Source organism: Puma concolor, chromosome D4 (genome assembly GCF_028749965.1).
Source record: "Puma concolor isolate L17-30 chromosome D4, mPumCon1.1.hap2, whole genome shotgun sequence".
NCBI classification, from domain to species: Eukaryota; Metazoa; Chordata; class Mammalia; order Carnivora; family Felidae; genus Puma; species Puma concolor.
The window spans coordinates 59,673,579-59,689,379 of record NC_141679.1 but is presented as its reverse complement, the minus strand read 5'-3'; the positions used below and the strand labels follow the sequence as shown (position 1 = coordinate 59,689,379).

At 46.0% G+C, this 15,801-nt stretch overlaps 1 protein-coding gene across 1 annotated transcript; it reads right to left on the bottom strand.

The window, feature by feature from the left end:
- Positions 1-77: 77 nt before the first annotated feature.
- Positions 78-15,577, bottom strand: POLR1E (RNA polymerase I subunit E). The gene is made up of 12 exons (XM_025912999.2): positions 15,383-15,577; positions 14,719-14,822; positions 13,486-13,562; positions 11,416-11,501; positions 9,157-9,215; positions 8,229-8,373; positions 6,295-6,402; positions 5,601-5,697; positions 3,525-3,658; positions 2,553-2,634; positions 1,747-1,878; positions 78-422 (listed from the first exon to the last, which is right to left on the bottom strand). Exons 1-12 carry the CDS (start codon positions 15,456-15,458, stop codon positions 263-265), a joined length of 1,260 nt encoding a protein of 419 aa, XP_025768784.1. The 5' UTR covers positions 15,459-15,577; the 3' UTR covers positions 78-262.
- Positions 15,578-15,801: the final 224 nt, after the last annotated feature.

Genomic DNA, 15,801 nt, shown 5'->3' with positions numbered 1-15,801 from the left:
CTCGGACTTCCCCAGGCCCCACCCTCCCACAGGAACCGCCTGCCATTTATAATCACAGCGACACCAGAGGGGAGAGGTGAAGTCCAACATGGTGATCACTTTATGTTTCCACCGAACACAAGCACGACTTGAGATGCTGCTTCTGGCTTCGTACCCACGCCAAAGCAAGGCTTCTTTTTCCTTCTCATTTTAAAAATAAAAATAGAAATGAACACAAGTAGTGGCTCCGTGTGGCCAAAATGCTCCATCTGGAAAGCACCCTCTAGGTGATCCTCCTCCGCTTTGACTGGCGGTCCGAGGTCTGGGCTGGAGGCAGCGGGATGGACAGAGTGCCCAGTTTGTGATCCTCCTCCCCGCCAGCTGCCAGAGACACCCTTCTCTTAGAGATCTTCAGCCTCATGGCCCTCGCTATCTCCATCATCCTAAGGAGCAAACACACAGAACAAAAGGGAGGGAGTGTCCTCAGCAGGTCTGCCCTTGGCAGGGGGAGCAGCATTCACACTCCGGCCCGTGAAGACAGAATCCCCAACGGCCACCAGGAGCAGAGCAGAGAAGCAGACAAGATCTGCTCCAGAGCCATCAAAAAGACAAGGTAATGTAACGTAATGTATCTTATTTATTTGTAAAAGATTTTTATTTTTAAGTAACCCCTACACCCAATGTGGGGCTCAAACTTACAACTCCGAGATCAAGAGCTGCACACTCCACTGAGCCAGCCAGGAGCCCCAAGACAATTTCATTTTAATGTGTTGCTATTAGCAAGTATCCATATAGGTGATGGAAAACCAGGTTATCTAGACACAATTAATAACTTTGTTTACTTCTGATAACCAGGATTGAGCACTTGCTACAATTTTGCTAGAACTTTACAGGCTCCGAGCATCTTGTTTCTCTTTTATTTTCCACCTCAATGCCTATTAGAATGCCTTTTGTGGACGGCCCTCAGGATAATCCCTCCAGGGACTGCTAGAAGAGCCCAGACAAGGGTATTCTCGCTGGCTCTCTTGGAACACCATCGGGGGCCTTGGATACCAGACGCTCTTAAATCACCCAAAGGCCAGCATATCCCACAGTTCAGGATCCTGGAAAGTTCTGCCTGCTTTGTCCGAATCCTTCCTAGTAAGGCTGGAAAAGGCCTAAGACCACAACTCTGCCAACTCTCCCAGGACCCTCCGAGCCTGTCCCTGCTCCTCAGCAAGGCTGTGGGGTCATAGAAGCCCCAGTGTGATATCCCTGACAAACGGTGGCCCCACCATGCCTGGCAGCCCCTTCAGTCCGACTCTGAGGACATTCTTTTTGCTAGGCTGAAATTGGGTTCTCTTACAACTCCCACCCCTGGGCTCCACCCCTCAGGACCATACAGACCCCCTCTCCCCAGTGACAGCAATTCAGAGACTGCTGGGTTATCCAGGGACAGAATGCTATGGGAAGGCTCAGGCTCGAAGCCTAACTATTCCCCCCTCTTGGTCGTGTGACGCTGGGCGTCACTGACTTCTTTGAACGGAAGTTTCTCCCATTGGTTTTTAGGAAAATCACTGAGATCGTGACAGATTTAATACTGTGCGTAGAATAGACAAGGCACTTGGTAATGTCTTGGTTGTGCATCCATTTAATCACTCATTCGCTGACAACTGTCCTCTGGCCCGTATCAAATGTCCCCAGGTCCCTTGATGGTGCTTCCTGCTTTCCAGTAGTACTAGAAATACTAAGCACCCTACAGGGAGCTTATTACTCTGTTGCGCTCACCTTCTCTCGCTGAGCTTCAAGTCCCTCTGTAACAGTGTCAGGTCAATCTGGAAGTCGCTTATGTGCAAAGCCAGTATGATTACATACGCGGTGACCTTCGCCTTCATCGAATCCGAAATTAAGTTCCGTAGGCTACAAAATCAGTGGCAGTGAAGGAGGGACAGCGTTAAACTCTAAGATGATTATTCCAGAAGCGGAATAAAAACATCCAAGCCTGTTCTCATGCACACTCATTGTCCTCCCACCTTGGGGAGAAGAAATCTGAGCAACATTCCTTGTCCGGGCAAGGTACCCGTGCCTTCATGCACAGTGGGGCGATGAGCCAATCCCAGTGTTCCCTCCGAGTGGGCCACAGCTACACTTTCCCCAGGCACAGTTAGGGCTTCTCAAGGACACAGGCCCTCAGAGCGTGTCCCCACTGCTCAGCAGGGAGGCTGGGAAAACAGTCATCCCAAATGCAAAGGGCACTGGCCTGCCCTTTTCTGCAACACTGCCTTTCCATAGAACATTGGTTCTATGAGATATTAGGAAAGGTTCCTTGGAGAAGTGTATGAAGTGAAAGAAGTCTCCAGCTGCAGGACTTCCCAGAGCCTCTAACGTGAACTTCTCCAAGGGGGACAGAGCATGTAATACATAGCGTTTCCTCAACTGATTTGAGGAAGACCCTTGCAAAGGGCAGTGAGTGCTCTCCTCAGCAGTGTCCGTGGACATGGGATCCAACCCATGCGCTCGTCCCCACTCCCACTGCCCTCCCCAGCCCGCTTTCTCCTTTAGAGGCAGGAGCCCCAGAAGCCAATCCCCCTGACCTGCCGTTGTTGTAGGTCAAGCAGGTGAAGTGCTTCAGCAGCTTGGTGCTGATGATGTGGGGGACCCCAGGTCCCAGGGCACCTACAACACAAAGCTGAGTTTGAGCATGTTTCCAAACCCTCACACCACAGCATCTCCATGAGGAGATGCTGGCCAGCAGTTGGGCCACTGCAATGAATGGAGCCATGTGGTAAGAGAAGCAGGGCCCATGAAACAGAAGAGCCACTTCCCAATGAAAACTGCACACGCCCGAGAGACGTTTGTGATGGGGCAGAGACAGGGAGGAAAACCAGACTCCAATGAGGCCTAAAGATCTAGAATTCATAAGATGTTACAAAGCAAAATAGATAGTGGAGAAAGCCCAAGGAGAGGGAAAGGAGGAGAGACTGAAATGTGAAAATAAGAAGCAGGCAAATCCTGAAAACTGTTACAGACTCTTGGGAGCTCAATCACAGTAACAAGACGGCATCACCTTGTGCCTAAAACCACAGGTGGGTTTCCAGCGCTGGGTGGATGTGGGGCATCCAGCATGGCCCTAGACTTGTGACACGTGTTACCAGCGGGAATGGACTCTCTTCTTTGTCAGTCAGAAATACGCGGACACACATAAACCTGCCATAAGCCATCATATGAACAAAGACAGTTTTTCTCCCCAGAGAGCTCACGTTTGCCCAACAGTCCCTTAAAATTTTCATGATTTGACTGGATACTATACTTTGCCCCACGCAGACAAGAAGTAGTGGATGCCAGCTCTGAACAAAGGTACAACCCAGCCTATCCCCATTTTCAGAAGAGGAGAGAGCTGGGCCGGTCCTTTCAGTCTGCCGGCATGACTACAGGAACCTCACTTTTACACAGTCACAAATAAAGATCAAGACAATCATATCCATTTTCTTCTCTCATTACAGTTAGTCTAATAGACAAGTAACAGGCTAGAAATAACTAGAATAAAATGTCTATCATGGACTTACTTTTCCGCTTAATCACTTTTTGTGCTCGAAATTTGATGAGCGTGTCCAGAAACCATATGCATCGGGCCTGGCGGTCTCGGCTCTCCTCATCAGATGGCAAAGACTTCAACGCTTCTATGACAAAGGAGCAGTGGCTAAAACGGGGAAAGAGACAATGGAGGGATGCATGAGACCGGCTCTGTCAGGAGCCATTCATGCTGTCAATGAAAACAGCAGGCATCCTTCACAGCTGATACACACTCAACAGTCGAGGAAGGGCCGTCCTATCAACGCTCCTTATAACACAGTGAGCATGGTTTAGTGCCAAGGCAGTAAAGGACTAGACAGTAAATATTTGTGGTTTGTGGGCCATATGGTCTCTGTTCCATCTACTCAAAGCTGCCACTGCAAAAGCAGGCATTAATAATACATAAATGAATGACCATGGCTGGGTTCCAATAAAACTTTATTCACAGACAGCAGGCCAGACTTGGCACACAGGCCATGGTCTGCCCCATCCTGATGTAGTGGTCTGGAGCACAGGCTCTTGAGTTAAAATGCCCGGTTTTGAACCCCCTCTCTGCCATTCAGTGGCCTGGGCAAGTTTCTGTACATCTTCTATACATCTCTGTACATCATCTCCACCCAAAAATTTAAGGCAATGATAGTAGCCTCAGAGTAGGGGCTTTCTGTGCATTAAATGAGATAATGCAAGTAAAGTGTCTAGAACAGTACTTGGCACATGTAAGAGCTCCATCTATGTTAGCTATTATTTTTATGTACTATTCTACCGCTATGAGGATCCTGGACTCAGAGAGATAACGAAGCTCTTTAAGAAAGTGGCCTCGTTTTACAGATAGGAAAACTGAGGCTCAGCGGAGGGAAGATCACACAGATCACACCGTACCTTGGGCAGAGCTCAGGGACTTATTTCTTCAAACTCAGCCCAGAGCTCATTCCTGCACCTGCTGCTGAACCACAACTACATTAAGACAACCAAGAACCAGTAATAAACTTTTCTGGAAACGAATCTTTGGAAGGGAAAAAAAGAAAAAAAGCACTTTCAAAACTCAAGGAACTTGGGGCACTGGGTGGCTCAATCGTTTAAGCCTCTGACTCTTGATTTCAGCTCAGGTCATATCTCATGGCTCATGAGTTCAAGCCCTGCATCAGGCTCTGCACTGAAAGTGTAGGGCCTGCTTGGGAGTCTCATTCTCTCTCTCTGCCCTTCCCTCCCCTTAAAAAAATCGGGGAACCAACCTAGGGTTTGTAATTTTTTATTTTCTCAAGATAAAATTATTAAAAGGAAAAACTCAAGAGCAAAAAAATTCCACTATCATCAAAAAAAACAAAAAAAACAAAAACAAAAACAAAAAAGCTGCTTTTAAAGGCCCAAGGAGGGTGGAGAGATAATCTGAATTATTTAAAATATACAGTACTTATTTTTTAAGTTTACTTATTTTGAGAGAGAGAGAGAGAGAGAGCGGGCGAGCATATGTGGCATGAGTTGGGGAGGGGCAGAGTGAGAGACAGCATCCCCAGCAGGCTCTGTGCTCCTGATTTGGGGCTCGAACTCATGAACTGTGAGATCATGACTTGAGCCGAGATTAAGTGTTGGCCGCTTAACCGACTGAGCCATCCAGGCACCCTTTAAAATATACAGTATTTAAATACATAAATTTAACTTTAAGTTAAAATGCTCACTCACCACACCATCACTTCCACTGGCACCTACTCGCAGGCTCGCATGCGGGCCCCACCCCACTGGTGACAATCACTATCAGCATAACACTGGGGACATGGGCCAGCTCTAGTTCCAAGCCCCAGACCACAAGGCCCCACCACCCTCTGCCCAGCCACAGGCTCCAGGTACTCAGAGGCCACCTCTCTCTCCCTTGAATGCCACCCACAGCCTTGGGACAAGAAGCCTGAAGGCCCAAACATTTTCAAGAAAACACTGGCTCATTCACGTTGAAATGCTGAAAAGACATACACCCTCACTGACTGACATCCCTAAAAGTCCACTTCACCTGACTACTGTCATGTTCTGACATCACTGCCCCAGACACTCCATCCACCCAGGGGGTTGAGGGGTACCTGTTCTCTTCGATCATCTTCAGGATTTCCTCTGATGAGACATTCCTGAAAGCTTCAGATGGGCTTTGAAGAGCTTCATACTCAGCAGGGGAGAGAACTAGTCACAGGTCAAGAACACAATCTGACCAAAATGGCAACATCCAACTGGCTAGCTCATCTCAGAGGGGCCTCGTTTTAGAGATGGGACAGCTGAGGCCCAGATGGGGGAAGATCACATAATACACTGGGGCTGAGCGCAGGGTCTCGGTCCTTCAGACTCCCAGCCCAGAGCCCATTCCCTGCCTGGGCTTTTCTGCCTCCCCGGCTTATCACAAAGCTACCGCAGGCATTTTCCCTCTGACTAGACGCACAAGGAGGGAAATTCTATGCTCCAACCCTACCTTTTACAAATCAGTCTGTCTTAGACTTAAGGCACTAGTTGACTTAGAAGTCTTATCCTGACTACTGACAGAGAGTGACCTCGGCACTTTGCTGAGGAATGGGTTTGAATCTCAGGGGCGGAGGGCCAGTCCCACAGCTAGTGAGGAAGCCTAGCTGACTACCCAGCGACAGCGCTGGAGCGAGCGCAAAGGTCTGGATGTAGCTTCCGTGAGCATCACGGGACCACCAACATACCAGAGAGCCTGTCTGCCCACTCATGTATACACGTCCCAACCTGGGAAATAAAGCAGCGTTTCTACTGCAACAAGGATACGGTCTTCAAATTTGTACACGTCTTCAGGCTTGGCTGCATCAGCATGGCAGGGAGGAAGGTACAGGGAGTCATCTTGCAGTTCATCACGGATGGCATCACTGACCAGAGCTTTTTAATAAAGGAAGAGATGGTGTCGGTATCATCCATTTGGCTGCAGGTTCCCCAATACACTATATAACTTAATGTCCTCAAGATCGTAACTGGTCCGGAAACTCCTCATTGGAATGCTTCTGCCAATGTGGCCTGACCTCCCCATCAGGCTGACAGCTCCAGCTATCATGACACAAACCTAACCAGGCACTGGATAAGGTGCACACGGTGTGGTCCCCCTCAAGCGACTTGTAATATAGTTGGGAAAGGCAGGTGTACCGATAAGTATTTACAATAGAAGAGAAACTAAAAGTGAGGGATATTCAAAAGAGTCTTTAATGGCTCCAGAAAACTTCCCCACATATTGTGAGTAATAACAAAAAACCAGAATATAAAACTGTGAACTAGCCTACAAGGATAACCATTAAGAATTAAGTATGCATATAGACGTGGACAGATAGGAATACGGGAAAATTATAATAGTTGGTCTGGAAAAATGATGAGAAACGGGTGAATTATTTTTCTTTTTAGACATCCTTTGATAGCTGACAGTAAACTCAACAAAAACATTAAAAAATTTACTCATGTAAATGCAACAAAAACATTAAAAAATGTCCTCATGTGGGGCACCTGAGTGCTCAGTCGGTTAAGCATCCGACTTCGGCTCAGCTCATGATGTCACGGTTCGTGAGTTCGAGCCCTGCGTCAGGCTCTGTGCTGACAGCTCAAAGCCTGGAGCATGCTTCAGATTTTGTGTCTCTTTCTCTCTGCCTCTTTTTCTCTCTCTCAAAAATAAACATTAAAAAAATATTTTTTTTAAATTTACTAATGCTTTCAAATAAATGGAGAGACATATTTTTATGTTCCTGGATAAGAAAACATAATATTATAAAGATGATGATTCTCTCCATATTAATCTCAATTGCGTTTTGAGGGAATTTGACAAAATAATTAAGATCACCTGGGGAAAAAGCATGTTACTCTAATGTTTGCAAAAAATAAAAGGAAGGAGTAGGAGGAACTTGCCCTATCAGAAAATAAACCGGATGATGAGGCTACTGAAATCAAAACAGCCTCATGCTGCCACGGGAACAGAACGGACAATGGAACAGAACACAGACAGAATGTGCTAAAGTGAGAAGGAGGACTTTCTAAATCATCTTCTACAAGAAAAGGATGGAGTTGGGGACAGCTGGTTAATCATTTAGAAAATATAAAATTAGGTCTCTACCATATGCCAAAATAAGTCTTAAGCTTTAAATGTAAAAAGTAAAATTATGAAAGTACTGCAAGAAAACATAGGAAAATATTTATATGATCAGAGGGTTTGGAAAGATTTTCTCAAAATTACTAAAATCCCACTCTAATAGAAAAACCGCTTATGTAAACCTTCTCTTACGTTCTTATAATGCATTTGAGCAATAAATACGTTTTTAAATAATACAATTAAATACTCAAGCTGCTGACGAATTTAGGAACAGAAAAAGGTCCACTGGCACCAAAGTGAAGCCCTGTCTCCAGAGGGTTAATCAGCACCAGCATCACCTTGGTCTTTTTCCCCAAAACCTCCCTGTGCCCAGAGCACCCTGCCAGCTGGAACCCTGGCACCAAGGACACGCAGACACACAACCATTCCCGTGCCTGTCTCCTCTACTTGGCTGGGAGCTCCCCAAGGGCAGATGTTTCTTACTACTTCCAGAGTCTGTTCCCAGGAAAGCACTCAGTGAGAGGAAGGAATCCAGCCCGAATGCCCATTATTTCCATCTGTGGGGCAGGTAAAAGATCTCAAGAGAAGAGAAAGTGGTCTCTATGAGCAGACTCTTACCCAGGTCCCAGCTGCTTACCAGTCACACCCTTTGCATCAATAATATTCTCTGCGGCTTTAGCTACTGCACAATTCAGAGATTCATTGCCAACTCTGTTCATTCTTCTGGAATTCAAAGCCCGCTTCTGTTTGGTGGTTCCAAAGGCTTCAATGCAAGAATCCATCTGTGCAGGGACAAATGTGGTCTGTCTAGGGACAGGTTGGGCACTACTATTCCTGTGTGACTATGGGGAAACCCTCGGCCTTTCTGAGCCATGATTATTACCTCACTTGCAAATTGGGCTGAACCATATGTATCTATCTCCCAGGATTCTTGTATTAACAGATCTGAAGTACTTGCTTTATAAACTGTCAGGGGGTATTTACAAATCAACCGTGTCTCCATTTGTAAAGTAAAAAGACCAGAATTAGGATTGGTAAATCTGTGGCATACAGCTTACTGTTTTCCAGCCCTGTACCCATAGCAGATGTTGCTAATCACTCATTCTTTCCCTCTGAGCCTGAAGACAGCCTCATACCCGCTCTCAACACTGCTCCAGGCAGTACTGAAGATTCAATCAATTGACATCCTGGGGTGAGATGAGCTTTGCAGAAACCGCCTACCTTGAAAATCTTGAAGTTTACTTTTGTTTTAATGAGAAAGTTTCCAGGCTACAACCAGTATTTTCTGAAACTTGGATTAAATCCAAAACCAACTATTATGCTACACCTATATCAGCCCAGAGAACCAGTTCCGCACACTGGCACAGAGCAGCGTATAGCTGTCCCACATGGAAGGATGGCTCTGTGAGGCCATGGAGGCCTCTGCAGGTGGCCTGGCCAGAGAACCACAGACTGAATGAGCTGGGAGCAGCCCTATGTTCGGCCAGCTCATTATACTGATGGGAAAACGCAAGGCCTAGAAGGAACGCATTTCGGGTCCCACATCTCAGTTCTGTCACACTTACCTTTTCTCTAAAAGTTTTGGCCTCATTCTCTCGTGTCGAGTCACTCTCGACTGATTCATCTATCAAAACACAAAACAAACAAAAACAGAGAGGAAAAAAAAGTGAGCTGTAAGGCCCACAGATTATAATAGTGTTTAATATTTATTTTAACAGCCAATCTCAGAAAAACAGATTTCTTTACTTCAGGATTTCCCGAGTATAATATAATGGATCCTGAAAACAATTAGTCTGTGGCTTTAGTACAGTCAGAGGATTTGGAGAATAAATTAAGAAGTCAAATGAGGGGGTCATCTGGTCCAATGTTCATTTTACAAATAAGGAAAAATGAAGCCTCCAGATGAAATAATTTGCCCCAAGTCTGTTGACCAGGCAGTGGCCAAGATGGGATTAGAAACTAAGTCCTTGGTTCTTTCCAGTAAATAGTTTTGCCCTCCTTATAAAAGACCTAAAAGTAGGTAAGCATAAATGTGAGGTATGTGTTACTTACATAAAGCTCTCAAATCTCCCATAAAGTATTTATATATATGGGGCAGTATAATCTAGTGGACACAGGAGCATAAGCTCTAGAGTGACCTTGCCCGAGTCTCAATCCCAGATCATATATACATACACGACATGATATGGTACTTTACATAGATATAGAAAGCAGCATTGTGTCCCTGCCAAGTTGGTTCACTTCTGTGCCAGTTTTGTCATTGATAAAACAACCAGAGGGTTATGTGAAGTAAATGATGTAGTGCACTGAAAGTGCTTAGAACAGTGCCTAGCACATAGGCACTTAATAAATGTTGCATGTGTGTGCATGTATGTGTATACACATACATACGTGTGTGTGTATGTGTATATATTTATATATATAATATATATTATGTGTGTGTGTGTGTGTATATATATATATATATATATACACTGTCCCAAATAAACCATTATTTACACATTTTTTTACACGTAAAAACAAAAATTTGTTTGATCAGCAAATTAATGAACAATTTCCTTTGCCTCTTGGGAAGTTGGTAGAGCATTTGGAGGATAATCTAAATGCAGTTACATATGTTTGCAAAGCAAGGAATTCTTTTTTTTTTTTTTTAAGTTTGCTTGTTAATTTTTGAGAGAGAGAAAGAGAGAATCTCAAGCAGGATCTGCACTGTCAGCACAGAGCCCGATACAGGGCTCAATCTAATGAACTGTGAGATCATGACCTGAGCCAAAGTTGGACACTTAACCTACTGAGCCACATAAGTGCCCACAAAGCAAGGAGTTCTAAGAATTCCTATAGACTATAAGCTATAGACTATGGATCCCTGAAATTCACAAATGGGTTTCAGGACTCAAATGCCCTTTACAACTGTATGCAAAATCTCATACATATTCTTGTATATTGTGTGTGTTTCCAGGAGGTAAGTCCAGGTCCCTCAGATTCTCGAAAGCACTGGCACCACTGCTCTGCGGGAATGAAGTTGGAACCACTGTCTCTGAAGGTATCTGGCAGATCCACCAAGACCCTAGCAATCCTTCCTCATCTCTACCCTCCTCACCATGGTTCGCAGTATTTAAGATTTAGAGAACAGGAACCCCTTGAGTCTGACCCTCCAACCTTCTGGAAGATCCCACTCCAGTCTGGAGCATTCTGAGATGGCAAAGCAGAGAAACAGTACAAGTTCTCCCTCTGGATTAGGGTAAAAATGGATCTCCGCTTTAATTAGAAAGCATAGAGGGGCACCTGGGTGGCTCAGTCGGTTAAGCATCTGACTCCTGATTTCAGCTCAGGTCATGATATCACAGTTTGTCACGGAGCCCACTTGGGATTCTCTCTCTACCTCTCCCTTGTTCTCTCTCTCAAAATAAAAAAAAATAAAAATGAAAAGTTACTGTCCAACCCATAAGTAACTCCCATCACCTGCTAGAGACCCTAAAACCTCTACTCCAACCAGAACAGTTAAGAGTTTTAAAAAAGGCCTTTGAATGAAAAAAAATATTGGACATGCCCTCCGATATTCTGCTCTGATCATTGCTCAACTGACTTTAACTAAAATTATTTTCTGATCTCAAATCTGTAAACACTGAAGGGACAGGATCTGTGTCTGTTTTGCTACATCCCCGGCCCCTAACTTGTGCCTGGAACATAGTAGGTCATCAATAAATATTTGCAGAAAGGCACCCTTTTAAAAATACAAAATATGTTTTACAAATCGACAACTAACTCGTCCAGCAAACCTAAAATATACAGTGTTTTTGTGAGCCTTCATGACTGGGACCTACCTGAAAACAGTGGCTGCATGTTGAACAATTCAGCATCATACACCTCCATCTGGCCGGAGGTCTTGTTCAGGACTCCCACAAAGTGCCTGAATAAAGAAGGAGTAATACCAATGGTAATGGATTATTCAAAAGGTATTGTTTATACAACTTCCTTTTTCCTGCTTAAAAGTACTCAAGGGTCTTTCTGCCCCAATGCACTTGAGGAACACATCACTTGTTGCTGAGTAACCATGATCCCAAGGGCAGCAATTCTTAGCATCAGAGGGAAAGGAGCGAAGGAAGGAGGGAATTCAAGAGGTGGTTCTGGAAGAAAAAAAAAATGCTACCAGGTGATTCTGGTAGCCAATCACACTTGTGCTCATTGCTATAGTGGGAAACTATTTGGAGATATAAAAATCTAGAATTACACTAGAATTTACTACACATGTACATTTTATGGAGGCAAAGACAAGTAAAACCTTGGTAATTATGGGGAGAAGACCAGTCTGAACTAGAGAATCTTTGTAAGGGCATGATGTGGTGGTAATGGTTTTAAGTACATACACATTAATCTGACCTCTAGCAGGGTGGTTTGATGGGGGCTTTGAAAAGGCCTTTTTTGTGCTTCACGGTTGGACACTATCAGAGGAACACTGCCTGTGTTATGCCAGCGCCTGACAGTTACAGTCTGTTCGGGTGAACAATCTTCATTGCACCCAGGGAGAGAGCGGGGGTCAGTGAAGGACAGAGCTGTCCAAAGTCAGCTGTCCAAAGTCAGTTGTCCAAAGTAGTAGAGCTGGATAGAAACCCTGGAGTCTTTGACACTACCAAATGCTTTTCTTGGAGTTAGTTCCAGGAAAAATTTCTGGCAAGCTTTGGCCTATTGATCACATATTTCAAATAAGTGGAGACGGCTGCCTTTTGGAAACAAGACAATTATAAAGGATACTGCAAATTAATGAGGTGGTCAAAACGTAATTTCAGTTACAAAATAAATAAGCCCTGGGAATGTAATGTACAGCATGGTGACTGTAGCTAATAATACTATATTGTATATTTAAAAGTTGTTGAGAATAAATCTTAAAAGTTCTGATCATAAGAAAAAAATTCTAACTATGTGTGGTAATGGATGACTATACTTACTGTGGTGACCATTGTGCAATATATACAAATATCTAATCATTATGCTATATACCAAAACTAATATGTTGTATTATATCTCAATTTTTTTAATTATTATTTTTAAGATTTTATTTTACTTTTTAAAAATGTTTATTTATTTAGTCTGGCCAGGGTTGGGGGGGGGGCGGTTAGGGAGGGGCAGAGAGAGGGAGAGAGAGAATCCCAGGCAGGCTCTGCACTGTCAGCCCAGAGCCCGATGTGAGGCTCGATCCCCCGAACCTCAAGCCCGAACCTGAGCCAAAATTAAGAGTTGGACACTTAACCAACTGAGCCACCCAAGCACCCCTAAGATTTTATTTTAAAGTAATCTCTAAAAAAAAAAAAAAAAAAAAAAAAAAAAAAATTAAAAAAAAATAAATAAGAAAAGGGGCGCCTGGGTGGCTCAGTCGGTTAAGCGTCCAACTTCAGCTCAGGTCACGATCTCGCGGTTCGGGAGTTCGAGCCCCGCATCGGGCTCTGGGCTGATGGCTCAGAGCCTGGAGCCTGTTTCCAATTCTGTGTCTCCCTCTCTCTCTGCCCCTCCCCCGTTTATGCTGTCTCTCCCTGTCTCAAAAATAAATAAAACGTTAAAAAAATTTTTTTTTAAATAAAGAAATCTCTATATTCAATGTGGGGCTCAAAATCACAACCCCGAGATCAAGAGTCACACATTCCACTGACTGAGCCAGCCAGGCACCCCTAAAAAATTGTAAATGAATGAGATTTGTTAGGAAATCCAACAAATGTAACTCGTTTTCCCTTCTCAGGCATGTCCACATGCTGCTGTGAGGACCTCTGGATCTGGGAACAAGGGACATGGTAAACCTCTCCAGATTTCCCCCACTGTCCCTAAAATAAAGAGCAAACACAGTAGTGCCAGGCTCACCACCACTATCCTCCTCCTCCCACTGTCCCTTCCCCTATCCCTACCTGCACAGAGTGTTGCATTTGAGGGCTCCAGTCCCAAAATTGTTTCCCACATAGGAAAGTCTGTCTGTTTCAGCTGTCTAAAATGTAAAGGGAAAAAAAACATCACTACAACCAATATTGAAAGGTATTAAGCATCTTGTCTCCCTTTCCCACATTTGTAAAAGCTTTAGAATCCAGAACCAGTGGATTAGAAGCAGAGAGCCTCTGGGAGATGATCTAGTCCCACCGTCCAAGTGAATCTGGGTGTCCCTAGGAGAAAGGCAAGAGGACTTTTGAAAGGGAAGCTCCAGACAGTGCTGGCTTCTATGTTGTCTGAAAAGTTCTCAGGGGAATTGCACCACAGGACTTGGGAGAGAGGTTCTGGGGTCCCAGCGCTTAGAGACATGCTACAAAATGGTTCTGCCAGCAACCTCTGGGGCCAAAGTCCAAGCCCTTCCTGAGCTTCTTGGCCCATTTCTCCCAGGACTATTCCTTATATATTCACAGGACTATGGAAACAGCTGATTCATTCCTCAATCACAGTCAAGCTTTCCTGCTTCCCTGTTTGTCCTTGCCATCCTCTCCACTTGGAATACTAAACCTCAGCTGTCAAACCCTCCTCTACCCTTCACAGCTCAGCTCCAATGCACTTTCTTCCGGGGAAGGCCTTCTGGCAAGCAGAGACTTCTCTGACTGAGCTCACTCTCCCTCCGCCAGGCTCTGAGCTTGTCTGCTTGTAGAAGTTACTGAACTCAAAACCAGTTCTCATCTCTCTACATCAGTGGTTCTCAACCAGGGGAAATCCTCTTCCGGGGATATCTGGGAATGTTTGATATTCTGACTGTCACAACTACAAGGTGCTACTGGTATCTAGTGGTTAGAGACCAGGGAAGCCGTTGAATGTCCTGCAATGCACAGGATGCGCCAACAACAAAGAATTATCTGGATCCAAATGTCAATGGTGCCAAGGTTGAAAAACCGTGCTCTAGAGTATGAGCTCCCTCAGAGTGGGGCCAGGTCCTACCTAGCTGTTTCCCTTGCAGCTTACAGCATAGGGCCATGTGGATGTTCAACCAATGCTTGTCAAATGAATAAATCAATGAAAGGCCATCACTTCACCAAAAGTACATAACTGAATGGACCCTGTCCCCACCCCTTTCTCCTCCTGCTTTGTCCCACATCCACCCGCACTCAAGTGCCTCTAGGCCTCCAGAGGCCTGCAGAGTGGAGCCAATTGGCCACTGTAGCACTTACCAGGATCCGCTGACCTCTCTTCCTGGGGTTTGTGGAGTCATTGCTCTTGTACAAGGTAAAGCGCATGTTGCCTGGATTCTGCAGCTTCCCATTGGAGAACTGGACTGTAAGATTGCAGCCCGAGAATGAGATGGAAATAGAAGGACCCACAGTGTATGCTGGGGAGGACCTGGACTGTCCTTGGGAGGGAGCGACTGAAGGAACGGGGATGGTAAGGAAACCCAGGTCCTGACCTAAAGGGGGGCTGAAGGAGGTCCTGGTCCAATTGGGAAGAGATGGAGAAGTGAGGGCAGTGCTGGGGAAGGGCTGTGGTAGAAGGGAATAACTAGGGGAACAGAGCTGAGGAGACCTGGGCCAGAGCTAGAGAGAAAGGGGAATTTCTGCCCAATAGAGAGGAGGAGATGGGGCAGGTGAGTGGGGAGGAGACGACAGGTACAGCTTTGGAGAAGAGGGTGGCTGGGATATCCTCATCCAGAGGAAGTGGTGACAGAAAGATGGTGGGATGGCAGAGGAGCCCAGGCCAAGTCCCAAGTAGTGGAGGAGACTAAAGGGGGTCTCGGTCCAGCGGGGAAAGGGGCCCGACAGGGGCGGGAGGACTGTAGAGGCACCCAGACGGAAGGGAAGAGAGCTACGGGGAACTCCGCTCCGGCGCCGCAGTCTTTACCCAGTACTGCTCTGTGGCTGTCGTCGGGCTCCCCACAGTACAGCCACCTGGCACTCGACAACACCTCCGCCGCCATCTCGCCAGTCCGGTCGCCAAGGTTAGGCGTTTACACGAACACCCCCCGGGCGGTGTTTGCCACTCCACATGCGACAGCAGGGCAACTGGACGGAAGAGGCGCGGCCTCACCCGCTCCGCCCCGCGCGTGCGGAGCCGGCGTGGCTCCTCCCCCCCGGCGCCGCCCCCTACTCGCTCTCCCCGGGAAGGCGGAGGCGCCGTTCCCGCCCACTCTTCGCCCCGCCCCGGAGAGGCGGGACTTCTGCCCACTACAGGCACCAGTCCTCTTTGCTGAACTAGCTCTCTGCCTGCGCGTTGAGGCTTGTGTGGGACTAAGAATCACCAGAGCCGAAGGGCCAAAGAAG